This window comes from Pongo abelii, chromosome 1, assembly GCF_028885655.2.
Source record: "Pongo abelii isolate AG06213 chromosome 1, NHGRI_mPonAbe1-v2.0_pri, whole genome shotgun sequence".
NCBI lineage: Eukaryota > Metazoa > Chordata > Mammalia > Primates > Hominidae > Pongo > Pongo abelii.
In genome coordinates this window covers 188,427,461-188,452,264 of record NC_071985.2, presented here as the reverse complement: position 1 = coordinate 188,452,264, position 24,804 = coordinate 188,427,461, and the positions used below count along the sequence as shown (strand labels likewise).

Sequence of the window (24,804 nt, the reverse complement as noted above, 5' to 3'; positions counted from 1 at the left end):
TGCTCCAGATGATCTTTACCACATGACTCATGAATATACACTGTGTACACGTGGAGCCCACCTGACGTGGAGCTTGGGACTGCTCCACAAGTCTCCAGCATGCCTTTGGAAGCCCTTCTTTATTGTGAAATAAATACAGAGTTAAACAGGTGGGCCGGCCAACATCTGTGGCTTTGGAGGCCAAAAGGAAGGAGTCTGACTTGCTCAGAACTCAGATCTCCATGAGCTGGTCATTCCCCACGATCACCTCGTTCACTCGTTTAGCTACAAAAGAAAAGGAAAAAAGTTTTCTGAGAACTGGCAGCAAGATGACATTTCAAATCCAACTGCTTTTTTTTGAGACCGAGTTTCACTCTTGTCACCCAGGCTGGAGTGCAGTGGCACAATCTCGGCTTACTGCAACCTCCGTCTCCCAGGTTCACGCGATTCTCCTGCCTCAGCCTCCTGAGTAGCTGGGATTACAGGCGCCCGCCACTACGCCTGGCTAATTTTTGTATTTTTAGTAGAGATGGGGTTTCACCATGTTGGCCAGGCTGGTCTCGAACTCCTGACCTCAGGTGATCTGCCAGCCTCAGCCTCCCAAAGTGCTGGGATTACAGGTATGAACCACCACGCCCAGCCAAACCCAACTGCTTCTAATTCTGTGTTCACAAAAATTTATTTCTCTACTATTGTGGCTGTGTTCTTGAGAAGCTCTTGGGAACAGGGATATGAGAGAGACAGCACCTTCCTATGCAGGAGGATGGGACCAACTGTCTATATACCTGGCTGTGGTGAGGCTTTAAATAGGAGAACTGAAACTGGGTCTTAAAGGGTGAATAGTTTCTCCAGGCAGTGATGGAAAGGATTCTAGGCTGTTAGAACAGGAAGGGCAAAGACAGTGAGATGGGAGAAAGGGGACCATGAAATACTGTGGTGTGGCCAGAGGATAGGAAATGAGGGGATAAGAGTAAGAAATGAGGCTAAAAGGATAAACGGAGATAAGAAAGGGCAATACCTCATATATAATATGGAAATAATGACACCTACTGCATAGGGTTGTTGTGAGAATTCAATGAGCTAAAGGTAAGTGAATGCTCAATAAGTTGTGGCTATTATTATTTCTATAAAGGTCAAAGCCATAAGGCCCTCCATGACATCTTTGCCTACCTCTCCAGCTTCATTTCCCAGTATTCTCCATTTTACCAGTAAGCCATACTGTTTTAATCCCCCCCCCCTTTTTTTTTGAGACGGGGTCTTGCTTTGTCACCCAGGCTGGAGTGCAGTGGCGCAATCTTGGCTCACTGCAACCTCCGCCTCCTGGGTTCAAGTGATTCTCCCACCTCAGCCTCCCCAGTAGCTGGGACTACAGGCATATGACGCCACACGTGGTTAATTTTTTTTTTTTTTTGTATTTTTAGTAGAGATGGGGTTTCACCATGTTGGCCAGGCTGGTCTTGAACTCCTGGGCTCAAGTGATCCGCCCCACCTTGGCCTCCCAAAGTGCTGGGATTACAGGTGTGAGCCACCGCACTTGGACCTGTTTTATACCTTTGAACTTGGGTACAACCCTCTGCCTAGAATGCTTCCCCCTCCATTTTTTCCCGTTGCACTGTTACTACCCTATGTGCCCTAACGTAGCACCTCTAATATGCGATGCCTTCCCTTTTGCACTGTCCATTTCCTGCTTTGTGAAACCACTGTACCTAATACATATCTCTATTCCTACATCATTATACCATTCTCCTCTACTTCACTATAAGAACATTGAGGGCACTGGGCGCGGTGGCTCATGCCTCTAATCTCAGCAGTTTGGGAGGCCGAAGCAGGTGGATCACCTGAGGTCGGGAGTTCAAGACCAGCCTGGCCAACATGGTGAAACCCCATCTCTACTAAAAATACAAAATTAGCCAGGCATGGTGGCGCATGCCTGTAATCTCAGCTACTCGGGAGGCTGAGGCAGCAGAATTGCTTGAACCCAAGAGGTGGAGGTTGCAGTGAGCCGAGATCGCACCATTACACTCCAGCCTGGGCAACAAGAGTGAAACTCTGTCTCAAAAAAAAAAAAAACAAAAAAAAAACACCAAGAACATTGAGAGGAGAGATGGAACAGTGTAGTTATGATTATATCCCCAGTGTGTAGCATAGCTACTGCCACATGATGATTTTAGAGGTTTTGGGTAATGACTAATATAGGATATGGTCATATAAGTGGAGAGCTAAAGCTGAATGGAGATGAAGGTTGGTAGAGAAATTCAGGGAATCATGAAGCTGGAGAGCTGGACAGTTTACTGATGAATATGTTTAAGTTGTCCAAGATGTTATGGACAAGTGAGGGAGAGGAGAGGAAGACTGTGAACCATAGGCTAAAGCTCTTAATAAATGTAGGGAAGTACCCTGGAAGCTGACCAATGATGGGGTGAAAGATAAGAAGAGCTATAGAAAACTTTCAAGGAAAAAGAACTATAGAAAGGAGGCAGTGAGCCAATGGCCTGGAAGGGGCAGGGGGAGCCAGGGAACAGAGACTATATCTGGCATGTTGGGGTTGATGTATTTTCATGGCGATTCAGTAAGTTGGAGGAAACCTGTAAGGGCACAACAAGCAGAATTAGGCCGGGCGCAGTGGCTCACTCCTGCAATCCAGCACTTCGGGAGGCCAAGGTGGGTGGATTGCCTTAGCCCAGGAGTTTGAGACCAGCCTGGGCAATAGTTAGACACCACCTCTACAAAAAATAAAAATATTAGCTGGATGTGGTGGCATATGCCTGTGGTCTCAGCTACTCAGGGGCCGGGGTGGGAGGTCGCTTGAGCCCTGGAGGTCAAGGCTACAGTGAGCTGTGACTGTGCCACCTACACTTCAGCCTGGGTGACAGGGCAAGACTCTGTCCCCAAAAAAACAAAAAACTAAGCAAAGCTAGTGATGCTTGGTCAGGGATGGGAGTAGGGTCCAGTAAATACACTGGAAAATCTTTGGGCTGGAATCAGGTTGGGAAAGATCCCAAGGGGAAAAATACAAGGGAGGATGATAAGTTGGGAAAATAGCAATGGGATAGAAGGGAAAAACGTCACAAATAAAAGGTGCACTGTTGGGAAACTGGGAAGGCTTCCTGCTGGCCAGGAGGATTTGACCTGTGTCAAGTATACATCAACAGCCTGACCTATACCAGGTCTACTTTCATGGTCAAAGAACTGATCACTCTGGCCATAGGGAAGAGATCCAAGTTCTGTCACTGACTGTAAGAAGAGACTCAGATGAAGCATGCTTTTAGCAGTTAGTGTTTTTTTTTTTTTTTGAATGGAGTCTTGCTCTGTCACCCACGCTGGAGTGCGGTGGTATGATCTCTGCTCACTGCAACCTCCGCCTCCCAGGTTCAAGTGATTCTCCTGCCTCAGCCTCCCAAGTAGCTGGGATTACAAGTGTGTGCCATCACGCACAGCTGATTTTTGTATTTTTAGTAGAGATGAGGTTTCACCATGTTGGCTGGGCTGGTCTTGAACTCCTGACCTCAAGTGATCCACTCGCCTTGGTCTCCCAAAGTGCTGGGATTACAGGCGTGAGCTACCGCCTCTGTACCTGGCCATTTTTAAGTTTTGACTGTCAGCTGTAGCTATTCTACTGCTTGAGAAGGTCAAATTTGGCTGCCAGTATTTTTGCCAGAGATGACCAATGAGGGTATTGGGATGGGGTGAGAAAAGTCAGAGTTGTTATAAAATGGCTTGTTTTCTTGTTGGTGCTAGAAGAGGGTAGGGAGGCCTACACTGAGTTATGAGCCATATTTTTGGGGAAAAAGACTGCTATGGATGTGGTGACTCTGGAGCATGAAAATGATTAGAATTTGGAGAGGAGACTGCATTATTTCTTTTTTTTTTTGAGATGGAGTTTTGCTCTTGTCACCCAAGCTGGAGTGCGATGGCGCGATCTCGGCTCACCACAACCTCTGCCTTCCAGGTTCAGGCAATTCTTCTGCCTCAGCCTCCCAAGTAGCTGGGATTACAGGCATGCACCACCACGCCCGGCTAATTTTTTGTATTTTTAGTAGAGATGGGGTTTCTCCATGTTGGTCAGGCTGGTCTCGAACTCTCGACCACAGGTGATCCACCCGCCTCAGCCTCCCAAAGTGCTGGGATTACAGGCATGAGCCACCGCACCCAGCTGAGACCGCATTATTTCTTAGGATGAATGTTTTTTCCTGAAACCCCTTCATGTGAGGAAGACTGACGGAAGACTTTGCCATCTATTGAGCTCTTTGCTGGTAAGGACGTGAGTTGTTGGTGTTTGCCTAGGTCACCTATAGTAACAAGTCTTGAGTGCTGCAGTGATGGCTAGGAGTTTGCTTTCACCATACGGCTCAGTCTCAAAAAAAATAAAAGAAGAAGTAATAGTGGAAAAAGGCAACTGGCCAGGGAGTTCCTGTGGCAGGCGGGCACTGACCACTGTGCTGGACGCACTGGTCCTTCCAGCAGAGGACAGAGAGAAGGAAGTGGTGGGGTTGTCCAGTTTAGAGCCCAGACAAGATGACTTCCCTGGCCAGCCCTCCTTCAGCAGGACTATTAAAGGGTCTCCTTGCTAAAAGGTGGACACATAGTGTTAATTAAAGCCAGAAAGCCCAAGAGTTTATGAAGCCCATCTCATGATGATTGCAACCATCTCACAGAGGCCTTTCTTGGAACCCTAACTTTATACCCTGAAATCCCCCAAAATATGTTTCATGGATCCAACATTCATTCATTCACTCTTTTCCCCGTCTGAGCATTTACCATAAATCAGGACCTGTTCTGAGAGCTAGGGATGCATATAGTTATGAGACAATCGACCTTGAGGATCTTTTTTTTTTTTTTCGAGATGGAGTCTTGCTCTGTCACCCAGACTGGAGTGCAGTGGTGCAATCTCAGCTCACTGCAGCCTCCACCTCCTGGGTTCCAGCAATTCTCCTGCCTCAGCCTCCCAGGTGGCTGGGATTACAGGCATGCACTACCACACTCGGCTACTTTTTGTATTTTTAGTAGAGACGGGGTTTCACCATGTTGGTCAGGCTGGTTTCGAACTCCTGACCTCAGGTGATCTGCCCACTTCAGCCTCCCAAAGTGCTAGGATTACAGGTGTGAGCCACCATGCCCGGCTGACCTTGAGGATCTTAGTAGGGAAGGCTGATTCATGGATAATTGCCATGGCTTGTGAAACATACTTTAATAAAGGTGTGGCAAAGCTCAAGGACACAGTGGAAGGAATGTGTAGTTCTGCTATAGGGAGTCATGGGAAGAGTCAGAGAAGGTTCTACAAAGGAGAAAACACTTGGTCGGAGTCTTCAAGAGAGGAAATCTAGAGAGAGCACATGTAAAAGCATGGAGAGGTATAATGGCACAGTATGTATGAGGAATTCTAAGTCTTTTGGTACACTCAAGGAGTAGTGCATACACCTGTCATTTAATTATATGTAATTCTCACAGTTCTCCAAGGTAGCTATTATTGTCCTAATTGTCTAATTAAGAAAATCTGGGGCTGGGTGCAGTGGCTCACACCTGTAATCTCAGCACTTTGGGAAAGTGAGGTGGGTGGCTTGCTTGAGGCCAGGAGTTCAAGACCAGCCTGAGTGACATTGCAAAACCCTGTCTCTACTAAAAACACAAAAATTAGCCAAGGGTGGTGGTGTGCCCCTGTAGTCTCAGCTGCCCGGGAGGCTAAGGCACAAGAATCACCTGGATCCAGGAGGAGAAGCCTGCAGTGAGCTGAGATAGCACTACTGTACTCCAGCCTAGGCGACAGAGCAAGACTCTGTCTCAAAAAATAAAAATTAAAAAAAAAAAAAAAATGGAAAATCTGAGGGCTTAATGATTAAAAATTTAACTTGGTGCACAGCCACTAAGTTGAGTTGAGATGTGAACCCAGGTCTGTTTGATTCTAAAGCCCAAAAGGAAGGCATATGACTTTAAAAAAGAGAAGGGGGAAGAAATTGAAGAAGGAAATGATGTGGCATCTACAGAGTTGGTGGGGTTAATTCCTTCAGCAACTCCCCTCCCCACCTTATTTTAGGTTTAGGAATAATACCAAAAGCAATCAGTCATTTTAATTTTTATTATTATTTTTAAGACAGGGTCTCCCTCTGTCACCCAGGCTAGAGTGCAGTGTGCGATCTCAGCTCACTGCAGCCTTGACCTCTCAGGCTCAAGCAATCCTCCTGCCTCAGCCTCTTGAGTAGCTGGGACAATACGTGCATGCCACTGTGCCTGGCTAATTTTTAATTTTTTTGTAGAGATGGGTTCCTGCTATGTTGTCTAGGCTCAAGCGATCCTCACACTTCAGCCTCCCAAAGTGTTGGGATTATTGGCATAAGCCACTGTGCCTAGCCTTCAAGAATCACTGTACAGTATTGGTGCCAACCTGGGCCATTAGATCTATTGGTATGTTTTCAAGGTTTTGAGATTAAGGGTGCATACATGTATAAGCTTATCTATAAGATTAATTCCTAGAAATGAAACTGTTAAGTCAAAGTAAAAAAATTTGACAGTGATGCCAGGCGTGGTGGCTCACGCCTGTAATCCCAGCACTTTGGGAGGCTGAGGTGGGCAGATCTCCTGAGGTCGGGAGTTCGCAACCAGCCTGACCAACATGGAGAAACCCCATCTCTACTAAAAATACAAAAAATTAGCCGGGCGTGGTGGCACATGCCTGTAATTCCAGCGACTCGGGAGACTGAGGCAGAAGAATAGCTTGAACCTGGGAGGCGGAGGTTTCAGTGAGCCGAGATTGCGCCATTGCAACTAGCCTGGGCAACAAGAGTGAAACTCCGAAAAAAAAAAAAAAATTGACAGTGATGTCAACTGCTCTCCAAAGATGGCTTTATCAATTTATGTTCTCGCCCGCAGTGTACGTATGTGCTTGTTTCCCACATCCTCACCAGCCTTTGGCATTATCAGTGCTGGTGTGAGAAGTAAAAATGGAATCTGTGATTGTAATCTGGTTTACCTTTGGCTTCAATCCTCTGGCCACTTCCAATCAAGCAGTCCTTGATGTCTGCACCCTTCTCAATCACAGCATTGTTGCAGATGACACTGCCTTGGACGTTGCTTCTGTAACACAGTAGCCAAGTTAGGGAGGACCCAGGGCTCGCATCACCATCCTCATTACTATTGGTTGGGGGTTCTGGCTCCTCCCTAGGCCAGGAACAGCTGGGCAGTCTAGTTAATGGCTACCCGCCTCAAGTTATCAGTGGAAGACAGAATGGTAAGCCAAGGGAGGACCTGGCTTAAGAGAAATCCAGATTTGGGACTATGCTCATAACGATCTTTCTCTAAGGCCTGAAAATAAGATATTCTGACTTCAGTTCCTTTTTTTTTTTTTTGAGACAGGGTCTCACTGTGGCCCTGGGGCTGGAGTACAGTGGTGTGATCATAGCTCACTGCAGCCTCTAAAACTCCTGGGTTCAAGTGATCCTCCCACCTCAACCTGTAGTTGGGACTACAGGTGCACACCACCATGCCTGGCTAATTACTTCAGTTCTTTAGGATCCCAGAACCTAGAGGTCTAAATTCCATCCAACCTGTTCTTTGGTCTGGGGCTGGTCCTTAGGCTAACCCATCACTGCTGCTTCTCATCTGGGAATATATACCAAATTTCATTTGAGGCTCAGAAATCACAAATCCTCCTAGGAGATCAACTCTGGAAACAATGGGCTCCCCACACTCTCACCACAGACTCTGGTTAAGCAAAACCATACTCATTCAAAAAAATTTTTTTTTCTTTGAGATAGGGTCTCGCATTACCCAGGCTAGAGTGTAGTGGCATGATCTTGGCTCACTACAGCCTCCACCTCCTGGGTTCAAGCAATTCTCCTGCCTAAGCCTCCCAAGTAGCTGGGACTACAGAGCCACCACACCGGGCTAATTTTTGTATTTTTAGTACAGATAGGGTTTCACCATGTTGGCCAAGATGGTCTTGAACTCTTGGCCTCAAGTGATCCACCCGCCTTGGCCTCCCAATGTGCTGGGGTTACAGAAGTGAGCCACCGTGCCTGGCCTAAACAATTTTTTCAGAGATAAGGTATCATTATGTTGCCCAGGCTGGCCTCAAATTTGAGCTCAAGCAATTCTCCTGCTTCAGCCTCCCAAGTCTCTGGGACTACAGGTATCCATCACTATGCCTGGCTAAAAAGGGTTTTTTAAAAGCCAACTCCATTCCACATAAAAGACTACTCCAGACCCTAAAGCATACCCCAAGAGCAGCACCACTTGCTCACAGCATTTAAATGTATTTAAAAAGCATCCTCCTAGGCCACGTGTGGTGGCTCACCCCTGTAATACCAGCACTTTGGGAGGCTGAGGTGGAAGGATCACTTGGGCCCAGGAGTTTAAGACCAGCTTGGGCAGCATTGTGAGACTCTATCTCTACACAAAATAAAAAAGCTAGCTGTGCATGGTGGTGCATGCCTGTAGTACCAGTTATTCAGGAGGCTGAGGTAGGAGGATCACTTAAGCAAAGGAGGTAGAGGCTGCGGTGAACTGTGATCACACCACCGCACTCTAGCCTGGGTGATAGAGGGAGATCTTGTCACAAACGGAGCATCTTCTTGGCTCTTAAAGACTGCCAGGTTGGAGGAAATGTCCTTTTGAAAATTATGACTAATCTGGCTGGGTGCGGTGGCTCACGCCTGTAATCCCGGCACTTTGGGAGGCCAAGGCAGGTGGATCACCTGAGGTCAGGAGTTCGAGACCAGCCATGGCCAACATGGTGAAACCCCCACCTCTACTAAAAATACAAAAATTAGCCAGGCATGGTGGTGCGCACCTGTGATCCCAGCTACTCAGCAGGCTGAGGCAGGAGAATCAACTGAACCTGGGAGGCGGAGGTTGCAGTGAGCCGAGATTGCACCATTGCACTCTAGCCTGGGGGACAAGAGAGAAACTCTATCTCAAAAAAAAAAAAAAGAAAAAAGAAATTTATGACTAACCTTTATTGTACATCTACTCTATGCCAGGTATTGTGCTAAATAAATACTCTCTGTACATTATAGGAGTGACTTTTACAAAGAGTCTTGCTCTGTCACTCAGGCTGGAGTGCAATGGCGCGATCTCAGTTCACTGCAACCTCTGTCTCCCGGGTTCAAGCAATTCTCCTGCCTCAGCCTCCCAAGTAGCTGGGATTACAGGTGCCCGCCACCATGCCTGGCTAATTTTTTGTATTTTTAGTAGAGGCAGGGTTTCGTCATGTTGGCCAGGCTGGTCTCAAACTCCTAACCTCAGGTGATCCAGCCTTCTTTTCTTTTTTTTTTTTGAGATGGAGTCTTGCTCTGTCCCCCAGACTGGAGTGTGGTGGCGTAATCTGCCTCAAGTAAACTTCAAGTGATTTGTCTGCCTCAGCCTCTCAAAGTGTTGGGATTACAAGCATGACCACCGCGCCTGGCCACAAATCTAGTAATTTCTTTTTTTTGGGACAAGGTCTCGCTTTGTCACCCAGGCTGGAATGCAGTGGCGTGATCTTGACTCACTGCAGCCTCTATCTCCGGGGCTCAAGTGATCCTCCTGCTTCAGCCCCCCAAGTAGCTGAGACTATAGGCATGCGCCATCATGCCTGGCTAACAAATCTAGTAATTTCATCTGAAAATCACTTGAGCAGTGTAAACAATAACAAATAAAGCCACCCTCAGTGTCCTGGCCCCCATCAATTATTTTGGTAGGTCTTGGATAGGAGCTTAATGTATTTAACTAGAAGAAAATCCCTCCTAGATGATTCTGGGAGTACTATTTTTATCTCTGATGCAGTAAAAAAGAGCAACCACATTTTGCAGATGAGGTAACAGATTTAGAGAAGTTAAACCATTCACCCAAAACCATATAACTGCTAGTAACAGATTTAAATCTAGGTCTGCCTGACTTCAGAATCTATAATTTAATCATAATGCAATTCAAAGAAATTAAGAAAAGACTAGAAGAGACCTAGAACTGCCTTATTCTGAGCTGATATGGCTCAGTGGAAGAAGCTCTTTCCTAACAAGGGGATATTCAGTACCCCTGAGTCAGAAATGGGAAGAGAAAAAATGGGCAGCTGGAAAGGAGAAGGAGGAGGATAGAGAGGGTGTAAGCACTCTTTTAACAAAACAAAACTAAGGAAAAATTCCCAACCCAAGAGGCATGAGGGGGTGGGAAAGAGGACATTCCAAGGACTAAAAACACTGATACACAGACCATTAAAAAAGATTCTTCCCAAATGCCAAAACTTAGTAAAATGCAAAAAGAAATACTAGCACTTTATGGCATTTCAGAGTCTTCTTTATCTCTGTTCTCCTAGGAGGTTAAAGCCTTTTGGAAAGTAGCAAAAGGCCAAAACCACAGCACCTCTGTGGTGTAGGCTAGAGATGGGCAGAGACAGCACTAGTTTGCCCTTTGGCAGACTTGGGATACACTCAGTGGGTGGGCTTTTAAGAGAGCTTCCATAACTTTCCAACTTGCCTAACTTGCAAAGCAGTCCAGTAAGCAGTTAGGGTGGTTCCTGCTTTTTGGGGAAAATTCTTCCAAAAGGGGTACTAAGGAAGTATAGAAAGCTTTAGATACAGAGGCTCCTGGGACAGAGCTGCCTTTCAGTTGGCTACTAGTTTATCATGGAAAAGTCTTATTTCTTTTTCCAAGGTGGTAGTAGGGGTATGCTTCCTACTCAGCCGTAAGAGCCAAAGAATGTATGCTCTGAAGCCAGGCAAGAGGTAAACACAGTCAGCAGACAAGAAAACAGCCAACAGGAACTCAAGCAGCCATAATTAGAGACAATTAAATGTCTATTTTGGAATCTGGGATATAAGTGGGAGAGATTTCGGGAAGGAAGAGACAAGAATAACTGAGGTCAGATTTCCATAGCAATAAACAGCCTGGTTTTCCTTAGGCTTAGTGGATCTGATTGGGGTCTTCAGGAACCTCCCATATTGCCTGTCTCATCCAGTTGATGTGTAACTAGTTCTGAGACACATAAACCACTGCTGTGGAGCCTGCAGATATAATAGGGAAAGTGGGGTGACCGATGGAAAGCTGTGGGCTCTCCTGAGGCTCCTAGTAAGTGGATCTGTGGAAGGCTTTGAGATGAATACCTGACAACAGCTTACTGGGTGTGAAGCTCTTTTCTGACCATTTGTATCCTCAATTGTTCCCCAGTATTATTGTGCAGCCCAAATCATCTCCAATAGCAAGGCTGAGGTACTCTGGAAAAATTTCAACCCAACACAGCTTTTCCCCATCCAAGAAGAAACTCCAGGATCAAGGACTTTACTGGGAGTGTATCTGTTCATGCTACAGGGAATGGAAAGATAGGACTATATCAAACAAGCCCTCTCCAGGTTGCCAACTGGCAGCAAGGACTCTGTCTTTTCTGTTTAGTGCCTAAGGAGAGAGAAGAGGTGAGTTCCTATAGTCCAACAAAAGAGCTTGTTCCAGACTAGAACTACAGCTTCTGCATCCTAGTTTTAACTCTCAGGTTGGCAAGAAGCACTCCGCTGTGCTAATGTCTAGCTGTGTTCTCTAAGACGCTGCTCAGTGATGGCTAAGACTAATGGAGACTTGGTCCTCATTTCTCCTTGGTGGGTTCAAATTTCAAGCACAGAGGTAGACTTTGCAAAATTACTCTGAAAACTGTAATGCTTCAGTGGAAAGAAGGCCATGAGAAAAACAGAGTACTACAGTAAGATCACTGCTCGGCCAGGAACACCACACTATACTATGTTGTGGTATATCACCTGAGGAAGAAGGCTGACTGAGAAGCAAGAGTGCCTTCAAATTCTTGCTCCTCTTCTGGCTTTAGGTAGGACTTTCTTCAGTTATTTCAAGGGAGGAAAGGAAACTCACATATATCTAACGTCTAATACATCTCAGTCATTATATAAAGCACTTTACACTCATTTTATTTTATTTATTATTATTTTTTGAGACGGAGTCTCACACTGTCGCCCAGACTGGAGTGCAGTGGCACGATCTCGGCTCACTGCGATTTTCCTGCCTCAGCCTCCCAAGTAGTTGGAATTACAGGCATCTGCCACCATGCCTGGCTAATTTTTTGTATTTTTAGTAGAGATGGGGTTTCACTATGTTGACCAGGCTGGTCTCGAATGCCTGACCTCATGATCTACCCACCTCGGCCTCCCAAAGTGCTGGGATTACAGGCATGAGCCACTGCACCCAGCCTACACTCACTTTTAACCGAATCCTTTTGGCAAACTTGCAGGGATGGTGGTATTTATTCCAATTTTCACACAGAAAATTGAGATTCACAGATGTTAGGCTACGTGCCCAGGCCTAAAGTGACACTCCACTGTATCACGGGCTCCTGCCTCAGATATTGACTTAGAGAATATTCGGCAAAGAGCCATGAAACTTTTCAGTAACTCTGAGGATAGGCAGGTTCTTTTCTGTTTTGAAGATTAGTTGACAGGCTTTCTAAACTACTTATGACCCTGGGGGAAGAAAAGGGAATGAAACTGAAGATATGTGTAGCTTTTCTAGGCATGTGACTAAGGTCTGCTTTAGGCCAACTCAACACTTTGGCCCAAAGATTATGGCTGAGTCACTCATATCTCTCTAGATACTGGGAGCCTCCTAACCTAAGCCCTTCTAAGTTGGTCCAAGTATCTCTCTAGAGAAAGAATCATGTGTTATTTTTATTAAAAGTTATTTTTTATTATTTATAATTTAAAACAATTGTTTTTGGTAGAGATGGAATTTTGCTATGTTGCCCAGGCTGGTCTCAAACTCCTGGTCTCAAGTGATCCTTCTGTCTCAGCCTTCAAAGTGTTGGGATTACATGTGTGAGCCACTGCATCTGGCAACCATGTATTATTTTTAATGAAATATTTTAAGTATAGAAAAAAACCTAGAGAATAATATAAAGAACACCTGTGTATCCACCAAACAGCTTAAGAAACAAACAATCCAACTTGCTAAGCGTCTTTCTTTCATCCCATTTCCTTCCTTCTTCCACCAGGGTATCCATTATTTGACTGTGGTGTTTATTGTTCCTAAGTATTTTTACTACATATATTAAACATACAATATTTTTAATGTTTTAAAATTGTACATACATGTTACCATTCTCTGTGTATCCTTCTGCAACTTGCTTTCCCCTCTTCAACATCGTATTTGTGATTTATCCAGGTTAATTCAGGTAATGATATATAATACTTGAAGAAATGATCTTACCTTTTCCCTGTTTCTGGTCACTCTTCCTCTTGGGTCCTCTAGATTAAAATGTACTGGCTCCAGTGAGCAGGCTGAAAATTTCCTCCTTTTAGTTCTGTATGCCCCCCTTCACTATATAAGATTTAGTGGTGAGAAATGGCTCCCTCCTAAGAAATCTAAGTCCCTATATTCCCTAAGCAGAGGCTAGGGAGTTTAGGGGAAATCAAAGCAAAGATGTAACAGCCTTAAAGAGTTAAGCTGCAGAATTCTTCATCTAAGAAGATGGGTTTAGTGTAAATGGTTCAAAGGTAGGGAATGAACCAAGAGCCATTAGGAGCCCCTTTAATCCCGGGGATCTTCCCAAAGTGTCATAATTTGGTGTTTTCAAGAGTATGACAGAAGTGCTGGGCGTGGTGGCTCACGCCTGTAATCCCCGAATTGTGGGAGGCTGAGGCAGGTGGATCACCTGTGGTCAGGAGTTCAAGACCAGCCTGGCCAACATAGCAAACCCCGTCTACTAAAAATACAAAAATTAGCCTGGCATGGTGGTGTGTGCCTGTAGTCCCAGCTACTTGGAAGGCTGAGGTGGGAGGATAGCTTGAACCCAGGAGGCAGAGGTTGCAATGAGCCAAGATCATGCCACTGCATTCCAGCCTGGGTGACACAGCAAGACTCTGTCTCCAAAAAGAATTAACAATTATGTTCTTTTCTGCAACTCTAATTACCTCTAATTAGACTTATATTTAAGAGGATTCACTTTTATACCTTAAACTATCCATTTTCATTTCTTCCTTGGCTATATTATATCTTCAAGTAGAGTTTTCCAGAGGGTTCATGGGTGACACATGTCCTGAGCCCTGGAATACTTCTGATGCTTTTACATAGCAACCATAACTGGCTACAGGATTCTTTTGCGTTTTCTTTCCTTGTAGGGATGAAATATGGAAGGTTATAAGATTCTTAGGTCACAAATGTTCCCCTTCTAAATTCTCTAAATGTTGTTTCACTGTCTTCTGGCCTGAAATGTTATCATAGAAAAGTCTGAAGCCAGGCTGGGCATGGTGGCTTACACCTGTAATCCACCTTGGGATTACACTTTGGGAGGCCAAGACAGGAGGATCACTTGAGGTCAAGAGTTTGAGACCAGCCTGATCCAACATGGTGAAACCCCGTCTCTACTAAAAATACAAAAATTAGCTGGGTGTGGTGGCACACGCCTATAATCCCAGCTACTTGGGAGGCTGAGGCAGGAGAATTGCTTGAACCTGGGAGGTGGAGGTTGCAGTGAGCTGAAATTGTCATTGCACTCCAGCCTGGGCAACAGAGCAAGACTCCGTCTTAAAAAAAAAAAAAAAAAAAAAGAGAAATGTGTGAAGCCAGTCTGATTTTCTCCCTTCTATGTGGCCTGATGTTTTTTTCTTTCAGTTCTGCATGCCTTGGTATTTTGAAAAAAGGATGTTTGATGTTTTTTCTTTGGTTCACCCATGTTCCCATTCCTTCTTCTCTTTATGTTGAATTTTGGTGTTCTCTTTGGATTTAATCTAAATTTCACAGGATCTGGCAGATATTCTGTGGTCTGTGCATAGGTATGCGTAGGTTGTTTCATTTTATTATAGATAAAGTTTCTTTCTGTGGTTCTGTTTTTTCAATTTGGTGAGCTTTAAGGACTGAAGCACTCATCCACAAATTTTTTTCTATATTTGTAACATTGGTACCAACTTTTTTTTTTTTTTTTTGAGATGGAGTTTTGCTCTTGTTGCTCAGGCTGGAGTGCAATGGCACGAACTAGGCTCACTGCAACCTCCACCTTCCGGGGTTCAAGTGATTCTCCTGCCTCAGCCAGCCGAGTAGCTGGGATTACAGGCATGTGCCACCATGCCTGAGTAATTTTGTATGGGGTTTCTCCATGTTGGTCAGGCTGGTCTCGAACTCCTGACCTCAGGTGATCTACCCGCCTCAGCCTCCCAAAGTGATGAGATTACAGGCATGAGCCACTGAGCCTGGCTATCATTGGTACCAACTTTTAAAAATTTTATTTATTTATTTTCTTTTTTCTCCCTCTCGATAATCATGTACAATATTTTTTTCTAGAAGCAGAGAGGGATCTCTTAACAGATATTTAGCCAGTTATAGTAGAGGGGTTAAATCAGAGATCTCCATTTTTCATTCAGTAAATGCTTATAAGATATCTACTATGTAAAAAGTGCAGTATTAAGAAGTTAGGGGATATAAAGACATATAAAAATATTTCTATATTTAGCCAGGTGCGGTGGCTCACGCCTGTAATCCCAGCACTTTGGGAGGCTGAGGTAGGCGGATAATGAGGTCAGGAATTTGAGACCAGCCTGGCCAGCATGGAGAAACCCCATCTCTACTAAAAATACAAATTAGCTGGGCATGGTAGCACGTGCCCTGTAGTCCCAGCTACTTGGGAGGCTGAGGCAGGAGAACTGCTTAAACCTGATAGATGGAGGTTGCAGTGAGCTGAGATTGTGCCATTGCACTCCAGCCGGGGTGACAGAGTGAGATTCCATCTCAAAAAAAAAAAAAAAAATTCTATATTGAAGGCATGTATAGTCTAGTTGAAAAGAGAAGATGCAGTAAGTGCCACAATACCATGTGAGCATGAATAAAGTGTTATGGGTGCACAGGGAGCACAGAGGTGGGGGAAATAGTTTATGGCTATGACAATTTTTTTTTTTTTCGATGGAGTCTAGCTCTGTCATCCAGTCTGGAGTCCAATAGTGCAATCTCGGCTCACTGCAACCTCTGCCTCCCCAGTTTAAGCGATTCTCCTGCCTCAGCCTCCTGAGTAGCTAGAATTACAGGCATGCGCCATCATGCCCAGCTAATTTTTGTATTTTTAGTAGAGATGGGGTTTCACCATGTTGGCCAGGGTGGTCTCGAACTCCTGACCTCAGGTGATTGGCCTGCCTTGGCCTCCCAAAGTGTTGGGATTATAGGCGTGAGCCACCATGCCTGGCCGGCTATGACATCTTAAGAAAGCTGCATGGAAGAGTTGGAAAATGCATTGGATCTTGCAAGATGGGTAGGATTTTTACAGGAAAGAGCTCCAAAGAGAGGCAATTCAGGCAGAGTGAATGTTAGAAATAAAGGGAAGTAGGAATGTAAGGAACCCAGTGGGCAGGACAGTCAGTCAGTTGAGTGTAGGTGAAGGGTACACTCAGGGTAATGATGAGAAGTAGTTATTTCTTACCTGGCGCTGAGGGCTACACTTGCTAACTGCAAAAAGCATGGAAAACCTAGGTAAGAACCTGGCTTTCTAGCCTGTCAGCATGTGAAGATGCTACTCTAGACTGCTGCTGGGGTCATGTGCCTTGGATTAGCGGGAAATGCAGAAGAGGTTGCTTGGGACCAGGGGACCAAACATGCAGAATACAGGGCTGACACTCAAGCCTTGACAATGAAGTGTTTACTACATTGTGGATTCCTCAGCATCAGCTGTCATATAAAATGCCAGAACATGAGAAAGATGGGCAGGAACTTTCTCTGAATAGTCTCGCCTACACCTTCTCCAAGGTGGTCCTATTAGCATCCCTCAAGCCCTGAAGACCTTGGGCAGGTGTCCAGAAAGCCTCAGCAAGCTTTCAAGCCTCAGCAGCCCACCACTGCCAGCAGAGAAAAGCACACAACGAATATGAGAAACTCCCTTCTGAACAATTTTATGCTCCTACCCTGCCACTTAGCCAAGACATAATAGCAGCAAGGTAATCAAGTCTCACTTGACTGCAATTTAATTACCTTTCCCAGGTTTACCATAAGTAATTAAAATTAAGTGACCCCAAAATAATGGGAAAAAGTTCATATGGGATGTAGGATGTCTGATCTTATCAACAGGAACTCATTCACAGGATTGGGTAATTGCTAATGGCCTTCCCAGTCATTAGCCTTGTGTGGGCTATCTATAGCTTTACCTCAACTTTCTTATTTAAAAACAAGAAGTAGTTAGCCTAGGCAACACAGAGACTCTGTCTCTAAAAAAAAAAAAAAGCCGTGTAGTGGCACACGCCCATAGTCCCAGCTACTTGGGAGGCTGAGGTGGGAAAATCACTTGAGCCCAGGAGGTTGAGGCTGCAGTAAGTCATGATTGCACCACTGCACTCTAGCCTAGGTGACAGAATGAAAACTTGTCTCCTCCAAGACAGCAAATGACTATGAGATATGATAGGCCTTTTCTCTGAACTTCTTTTCTCACATAGAAAGCTGTAGTATTGGCCGGGCGTGATGGCTCAAGCCTGTAATCCCAGTACTTTGGGAGGCCAAGGCGAGCAGATCACAAGATCAGGAAATCGAGACCATCCTGGCTAACATGGTGAAACCCGTCTCTACTAAAAATACAGAAAATTAGCTGGGCGTGGTGGTGGGCACCTGTAGTCCCAGCTACTCAGGAGGCTGAAGCAGGAGAATGGTGTGAACCCGGGAGGCGGAGCTTGCAGTGAGGTGAGATTGCGCCACTGTACTCCAACCTGGGTGACAGAGCGAGACTCTGTCTCAAAAAAAAAAAAAAAAAAAAAAAGAAAGCTGTATTGTCTTAGGGAGCCATAGCTTCCTCACCAAGTCTCTTCATGTCAGTTAGGACGCTAACACTAACACTAACACTGGATTTTTTTTTTTTTTTTTTTTGAGACAGGGTTTTGCCATGTTGCCCAGACTGTCTTGAACTCCTGAGCTCAGGCAATCTGCCCGCCTCAGCCTCCCAAAGTGCTGGGATTACAGGTTGCAGGTGTGACCCACTGTGCCCGGCCCTGCCCACCCACAGAAGGGCAGGGAAAGTTTGCTAATTAGAGCATATGGGGAAAATTATGCCATTGTCTTCCTTGGAAGGTCTGAGAGAATGGAAGCTACCAAAGCTCATGAGTTACCTGGAACCAGGTGATCAAATGGATGAAGGCAAGTGTAGTTCTGGTTTAAGAGAATGGATATCTGTCAGTCTTATCCAGGAGTCCGGAAGAGGACATGGTGTAGCAGGGGTGCAACAAGAAAAATGTCTGGAATGCTACATTTATTCATCTATAAAAATTCAGGAGTTCAGCTGGATGACTTCTAAGGCCTCATCTCACACCAGCATTCCAGACTCAGTGCTGGAGCCAGACCATGAGAAATCATGACGTTCCAATTTCTTCTAAAGGTAAGAGGAAGCTTTCAAAAGGTTTTTAATAGAACAAGGATGTGATCAGAGATATTCTTTAGAAAGACAATGTTGGCAACATGCCATCCTTGTGAAATGGGATAAAGTAGTAATATAATAACAACAACAATAATAAATAAATAAAAATAGCAACTAACTATCCTAAATGCTTTATATGGCCGGGCACGGTGGCTCATGCCTATAATCCCAGCACTTTGGGAGGCTGAGATAGGCAGATCACTTGAGGTCAGGAGTTCGTGACCAACCTGGCCAACATGGTGAAACCTTGTCTCTACTAAAAACACAAAAACTAGCCGGGTGTGGGGGCGTGCACCTATAATCCCAACTACTTGGGAGCTTGAGGCAGGAGAATCACTTGAACTCCAGAGGCGGAGGTTGCAGCGAGCTGAGATCACGCCATTGCACTCCAGCCTGGGTGACAGAATGAGACGATCTCGGAAAAAAAAAAAAAGCTTTATATTTACTAACTAATTTAGTACTCTCAATAAACCTACAAGGTAGTTCAGTTTTACCCCCATTTTATAATGAGAAAATCAGGCACAAAGAGGTAAGGCCGTTTTTTTTGTTTTTTTTTTTTTTGAGATGGAGTCTTGCTGTCACCCAGGCTGGAGTGCAGTGGTGTGATTTCAGCTCACTGCAACCTCTGCCTGCTGGGTTCAAGCGATTCTTCTGCCTTAGCCTCCTGAGTAGCTGGGACTACAGGCGTGAGCCACCACGCCTGGCTAATTTGGCCAATTCTTTAAGAGACTAATAACTGACAGACCTAGGATTCAGTCTGGCAGTCTGACTCAAAGCTCATGTTCTAATTCTTAAGAACAATGGGGGAAGGGTAAATATAGAAGACAAAGAATGATAAAGACAGGAAAAATAAGTTGGAGAACACCACAATGTGGTGGTGTAGTGGCTCATGCCTATAATCTCAGCATTTTAGGAGGCACTCAGGAATTCAAGCCTGGGCAACATAGTGAGACCTCATCTCTACTAAAAATATAGTGGCACATGCCTGTGGTCCCAGCTACTCAGGAGGCTGAGGTGAGCGGATCACCTGAGCCCAGGGTGTTGAGGCTGCGGTGAGCCATGATCGCATCACTGCACTCCAGCCTGGGGGACAAAGAGAGATCCCATCTCAAAAAAGAGAGAGAGAGAGAGAGAGAATATCACAAGAATGATTTGGGAAAGAGACAAAGACTTTATCTCTGGGTCTGACCTCTTTTCCTAAGCTCTAACCACAAACTGAATACCAGACATCTCCACATACCTGATGCCCTACAGGCACTTCCAACCTCTTGTACCCTACACAGACCTTGTCTCCCACAAATCTGTCCCTCCTTCCTCATCTCAGTGAGTGCACCACCATCCACTCTTTCCGTAACTGGAAACCTGGGCTTCACCTGTCAACTCCCCTCTCCCTTACCCCACATGTCCCCTTCTTGCTCATTCCTTGTCAGTCTCCTTAGATTCCTTTTCTTATGTCTAAAATTGCTTGCTGTTAGTTCCCAATCCCCAAGGTTTTGTTTTGGTTTCTTTTCTTTTCATGTCACGTACTCTCCCTGGGTGATTTCATCTACTCTACTCCCAAGGCTTCAGTTATCAGTTCTGTTTTTTTTTTTTTTTTTGAGATAGAGTCTCACTCTGTCACCCTGGCTGGAGTGCAATGGTGCAATCTTGGCTCACTGCAACCTCTGCCTCCAGGGTTCAAGTGATCCTCCTGCCTTAGCCTCCCGAGTAGCTGGTAATTTTTGTACCACCACACCAAGCTAATTTTTGTATTTTTGATAGAGATGGGGTTTCGCCATGTTGCCCAGGCTAGTCTCAAACTCCTGGGCTCATCCGCCCACCTCAGCCTCCCAAAGTGCTGGGACTACAGGCATGAGCCACCACGCCCTGCCTTCAGTTATCACTTCTGTGCCCGCCACTTCCAAATTTGTACCTCAAGCACAGCTTCTTTCCTAAGCTCCAGCCCTGTAGATCAAGGCCTCCTGTACATCACCATGCATTCAACTTGTCCCAGATGGAATTTATACTCTCCCCATCTCCCAGCCAATCTTGCTCTTCCTCTACTAATTTCTATCTTGAATAGCACACCAGAAATCTTATTGCTCAAGCAACAAATCTGTTTTTTTCCTTAATTTCTCTTTGACCTCATATATCTAGGCAGACACATGTTTTGTAGTTTTTAATCACCTTATTGTCTTTCTTCTCCATCTCTACTGCTATTTATTGCCTTAGTTTAGGACCTCTTCTATTTTACCAGAATTATTTCAATGGCCTTCCTGCCTCCATGTTTACCCTCTTCAGGCCAACCTTCCTAATGTAGCCCAAATAATCTTCCTGAAATGCTAATTTAATCATGCTGTTCTTTTGCTTTAAGCTCTTAAATTACCATTACCTATCAAACTCCTCAGGGAACAATCCATTACTTGGCCCTTGTCCATCTGCATGTATAGCCTTGTCTCTTGTATCCATCCCTCTCTGATTTATATTCTGGTCATGGTGAATTGTTTATCATTCTTTCATATAACAAATATTTATTGAGTTCCTGTAGGCCCTCAGGATATAAAAGTGAACAAGAGAGATAAGGCACTTACATTCCGAAACTAATGTTTTACTTGTGAGAGCCAAGTAAAGATAAGACTAGATAGTGATGGTGTTATGAAGGAAATGAAACAGGTTGATGTGATGGCGGTTAGTGGGACAGATTATTTCCAATAGGGTAGTTGGGGAAGGTTCCTCTGAAGAGGTGACATTTGAGCTAAGATCAAAATAGGGAGATGTTTCTGGAATAAGATATGCTCTTTCATACTTCACAATCTTTTTTTTTTTTTTGAGACAGGGTCTCACTCTGTCACCCAGGCTGGAGTGCAGTGGCATGATCATTGCTCACTGCAACCTCCACTTCCTGGGCTCAGTTGATCCTCCCACCTCAGGGGTTACAGGTGCACACCACCATGCTCAACTAATTCTTGTATATATGTGTATTTTAAGGCAGGCTCTCACTCTGTTACCCAGGCTGCAGTGTAGTAGCACAATCTTGGCTCACTGCAGCCTTGACATACCAGACTCAGTCGGTCCTCCCACCTCAGACTTCTGAGTAGCTGAGACCACTGATGTATGCCACCACTCCTGGCTAATTTTTGTAGTTTTTGTAGAGATGTGGTTTCGTCATGTTGCCCAGGCTGGTCTCAAATTTCTGGGCTCAAGTAATCTGCCCACCTCGACCTTCCAAAGTGCCGGGACTACAGGTATGAGCCACCGTGGCTGGCCACTTCACTTTTTATGTATCTAGAATACCCCTGGCCAGGTGCAGTGGCTCATGCCTGTAATCCCAGCACTTTGGGAGGCCAAGGTGGGAGCACTGCTTGAGGCCAGGAGTTCAAGACCAGCCTGGGCAACATAGTAAAATCCCCATCTCTATAAAATTTTTTTAAAAAATTAGCTGGGCCTGGTGGTGTGCGCCTGTAGTCCTAGCTACTTGAGAAGCTGAGGCAGGAGGACTGTTGGAGCTCAGGAGTTTGAGGTTGTAGTGAGCTATGATCATGCCACTGTACTCCAGCCTGGGCAACAGAGGGAAACCCTGTCTTGAAAAAAAACAAAAAACAAAACAAAAAAACACTACCCCCAAAACCACTCCTTTCTCCAGCTCAGGTGGCTCTACTCATTTTCCAAGATTCAGCTCAAGGGTCATTTCCTTAAGCCTTTCCTGACCCTTTCCTCCCTTCTGACTTTACAGATCTGTACCATAGCACCTATCACTTCTTACTGCACATAGTATAAATTCCTTGAGGGAAGAGATTAAGACTTATGTCGTTTTGTTTCTTTCATTGCCTAGCACAATCTTAATCAGAGAGTGGGTCTGTTAGTATCTGATAAATCGGTGAAATGCTTGAGATGGGTTTCTATTAGTGGTGTGCTGAAGCTGGCTTGTTTCAGCTTGGGAGAGGCAATTATTAGCATCTCTTCTCAACTCAGCGTTAGGTGATATCATTGGCTATAGTGGAATAATTTACACCACAGAAATTAGCAAATGTTTTGAATTACGTCGCTTATTTTTTCCTTTGGAGGGCTGGTTGTCAACAATTTATCAGCATACCACTGGTAGCAGTATACCACAAAACTCTGGATATTTTTGGCCAATTGATATTGGTAGTTTAAAGCAAATACTTCTGAAGGTTTTGTTATGAAAATCAGCAGTCCCCTGCAACCCCTATTCCTCATTTCCCTCTTCCCAGAGGCAACTCTTTTAATTCTTTCTGCTGAGTATTTTGATATTACTTCCATGCCTCTAGGTATCAACATCATTATAGTACTAGTTCTTTATTTTTCAGCTTTAGGCATTATCAATTGACTTTCTACAATGAAAAATGAGAATTTAGCTCTCCTTTCTCCCTTACCCCCATTTCCCTTTCCATCTTTCATCCTTTCAATAGAGTTAAGCATAACTTTGGCCAGTAGTCAGGTTTATTATGACTATGTAAATTCTATTTTGATCCATAGCAAACTATGGTCTTTTCATTTCTTATACAGGTTATGTATCTCTTATCTGAAATACTTGGGACCAGAAGTGTTTTATTTTTTATTTATTTATTTTTTTGAGACGGAGTCTTGCTCTGTCACCCAGGCTGGAGTGCAGTGGTACGATCTCGGCTCACTCCAACCTCTGCCTCCTGGGTTCAAGCCATTCTCCTGCCTCAGCCTCCTGAGTAGCTGGGACTACAGGTGCACACCACCACACCTGGCTAATTTTTTTTTTTTTTTTTTTTGTATTTTTAGTAGAGATGGGGTTACACCATGTTGGCCAGGCTAATCTCGAACTCCTGACCTCAGGTGATGCGCCCGCCTCAGCTTCCCAAAATGCTGGGATTACAGGCATGAGCCACTGTGCCAGGCCAGAAGTGTTTTAGATTTTGGATTTTTTTTTTTTTGGATTTTGGAATGTTTGCATTATACTTACCATTTCAGCATCCCTAATCCAAAAATCTGAACTCTCAAATGTTCCAATGAGAATTTCCTTTGAGTGTCAAGTTGGTGCTCAAAAATTTCGGATTTTGGAGCACTTGATTTTGGGTTTTTGGATTAGGGATATTCAGTTTGTACAACTTCTTCATTTTCCCAGAGTTAATAACTGTCTTGTTTTTGTTAAATAGTGTTGTTTTTTTCTATGTTATCCCCAATTCAACTTCAAACTTTTAGCCAGTTGTCTAAATCGACTTTCAAATGTTTGTATGTATCTCATATTTTATCAGTTGCATCTTGCTGAATAAATCTTTCCTGGATTCTTTGGTTTTGTTCCACTTTGGATTAACTAATCCCTTTATGCCCCATTTAGAGCTGTCATTCTTATCTCTGTTCACTGTTATCCCATGGATTCTTTTTGCCCTTTTTCTGAGTTGAATCTCTTTGTTTCTGATCTTTCTCTGTTTGGTTTATTTTCCATTTTAGAGGAATAAATTTCCTAGTAAAGTTTTTGAGACTTTTCATATCTGAAAATGTTTTTATTCTATTGCCCTCTTGATTAGCACTTTGCCTGGGTATACAATTTTAGGTTAAAATTAACTTTCCTTCAGAATTTTGAAGGCATTTTTCCATTATCTTTGCCTCAAGTGGGTGCATGGGGAAACATACCCTTCCTCCACAGTGACTGAGTTCATGAGAAGGCAATTGGTAATAGTCACTCTATCTTTTATGAGGCAGGATGAGCCAATGACTGAGCGCTTAATGGATGACTTCTCTCCAATCTGTGTCTCTGGCCCGATGAGGCTGTCAACTCCAACCTGTAAAAGGCAAAATATAAAACTCTATCCACCCATCTCAACCAACTGCAAACCACCCTGCAAATCCCTCAAGCTGGGATCTAATGGGATCTTTCCATAGAGACACTTCAGCAAGAGGGACCATCATCAGTATTTCTCAGGGCCACAAGGTCATACAACACCTCTGAGACCAACTCAAACCTATTTGAAGCATGGGCCCTCCTCCCTTGCCAAGAAAACAAAATAAAACAACAGACACATATACACATTCATGCACTTGTGTATACAGATGTGCTCTCTTAAAGAGAGTGCTCAAATCAGAGTTAGAAAGGGGACAGATTGTGCCACTGCACTCCAGCCTGGGCAACAGAGTGAGACTCTGTCTCAAAAAAAAGAAAAAGAAAATTGGGATTGACTCCTGAAGAAAACCTGGCTCAGGAATCTGTAGGACCCACACCAGAGAAAACCTCAGGTGAGCCTCAACCTGGATTGGTTACAGATCCAAGAGCGTCCCAAGCCAGAAAGCTTATGAGAAATCATAGCTAGTCCCAAATTTACCCATGACTAGAGTGTTTCAGGCTGAGATTGAGAGCTCCTGCGTCTGAGTCCCAACACTATAATGGACCCTTCCTTACAAGGTCATTACTTGCCCAGGCAGTCTTGTTGAGTGAGATTTTATTCTCAGAACCCACTGTGATTTCCCTGGGGCTAACGAGGTTCAGGACTTAAAGGCCTCAATCCGGCTTCTCAAGAACAAGT

At 44.5% G+C, this 24,804-nt stretch overlaps 1 protein-coding gene across 4 annotated transcripts in view; it reads right to left on the bottom strand.

The window, feature by feature from the left end:
* Positions 1 to 36: 36 nt before the first annotated feature.
* Positions 37 to 24,804, bottom strand: part of EIF2B3 (eukaryotic translation initiation factor 2B subunit gamma) — a 135,657-nt gene continuing 110,889 nt past the window's right edge. For all 4 annotated transcript variants that reach the window (XM_024231547.3, XM_054535730.2, XM_054535734.2 and 1 more), the window contains 3 exons: positions 23,918 to 24,066; positions 6,944 to 7,047; positions 37 to 264 (listed from right to left, as the gene is read on the bottom strand). In XM_024231547.3, the coding sequence (XP_024087315.2) occupies positions 212 to 264; positions 6,944 to 7,047; positions 23,918 to 24,066 (306 nt within the window). In that variant the 3' untranslated portion in view covers positions 37 to 211. The remainder of the gene's footprint in view (positions 265 to 6,943; positions 7,048 to 23,917; positions 24,067 to 24,804) is intronic.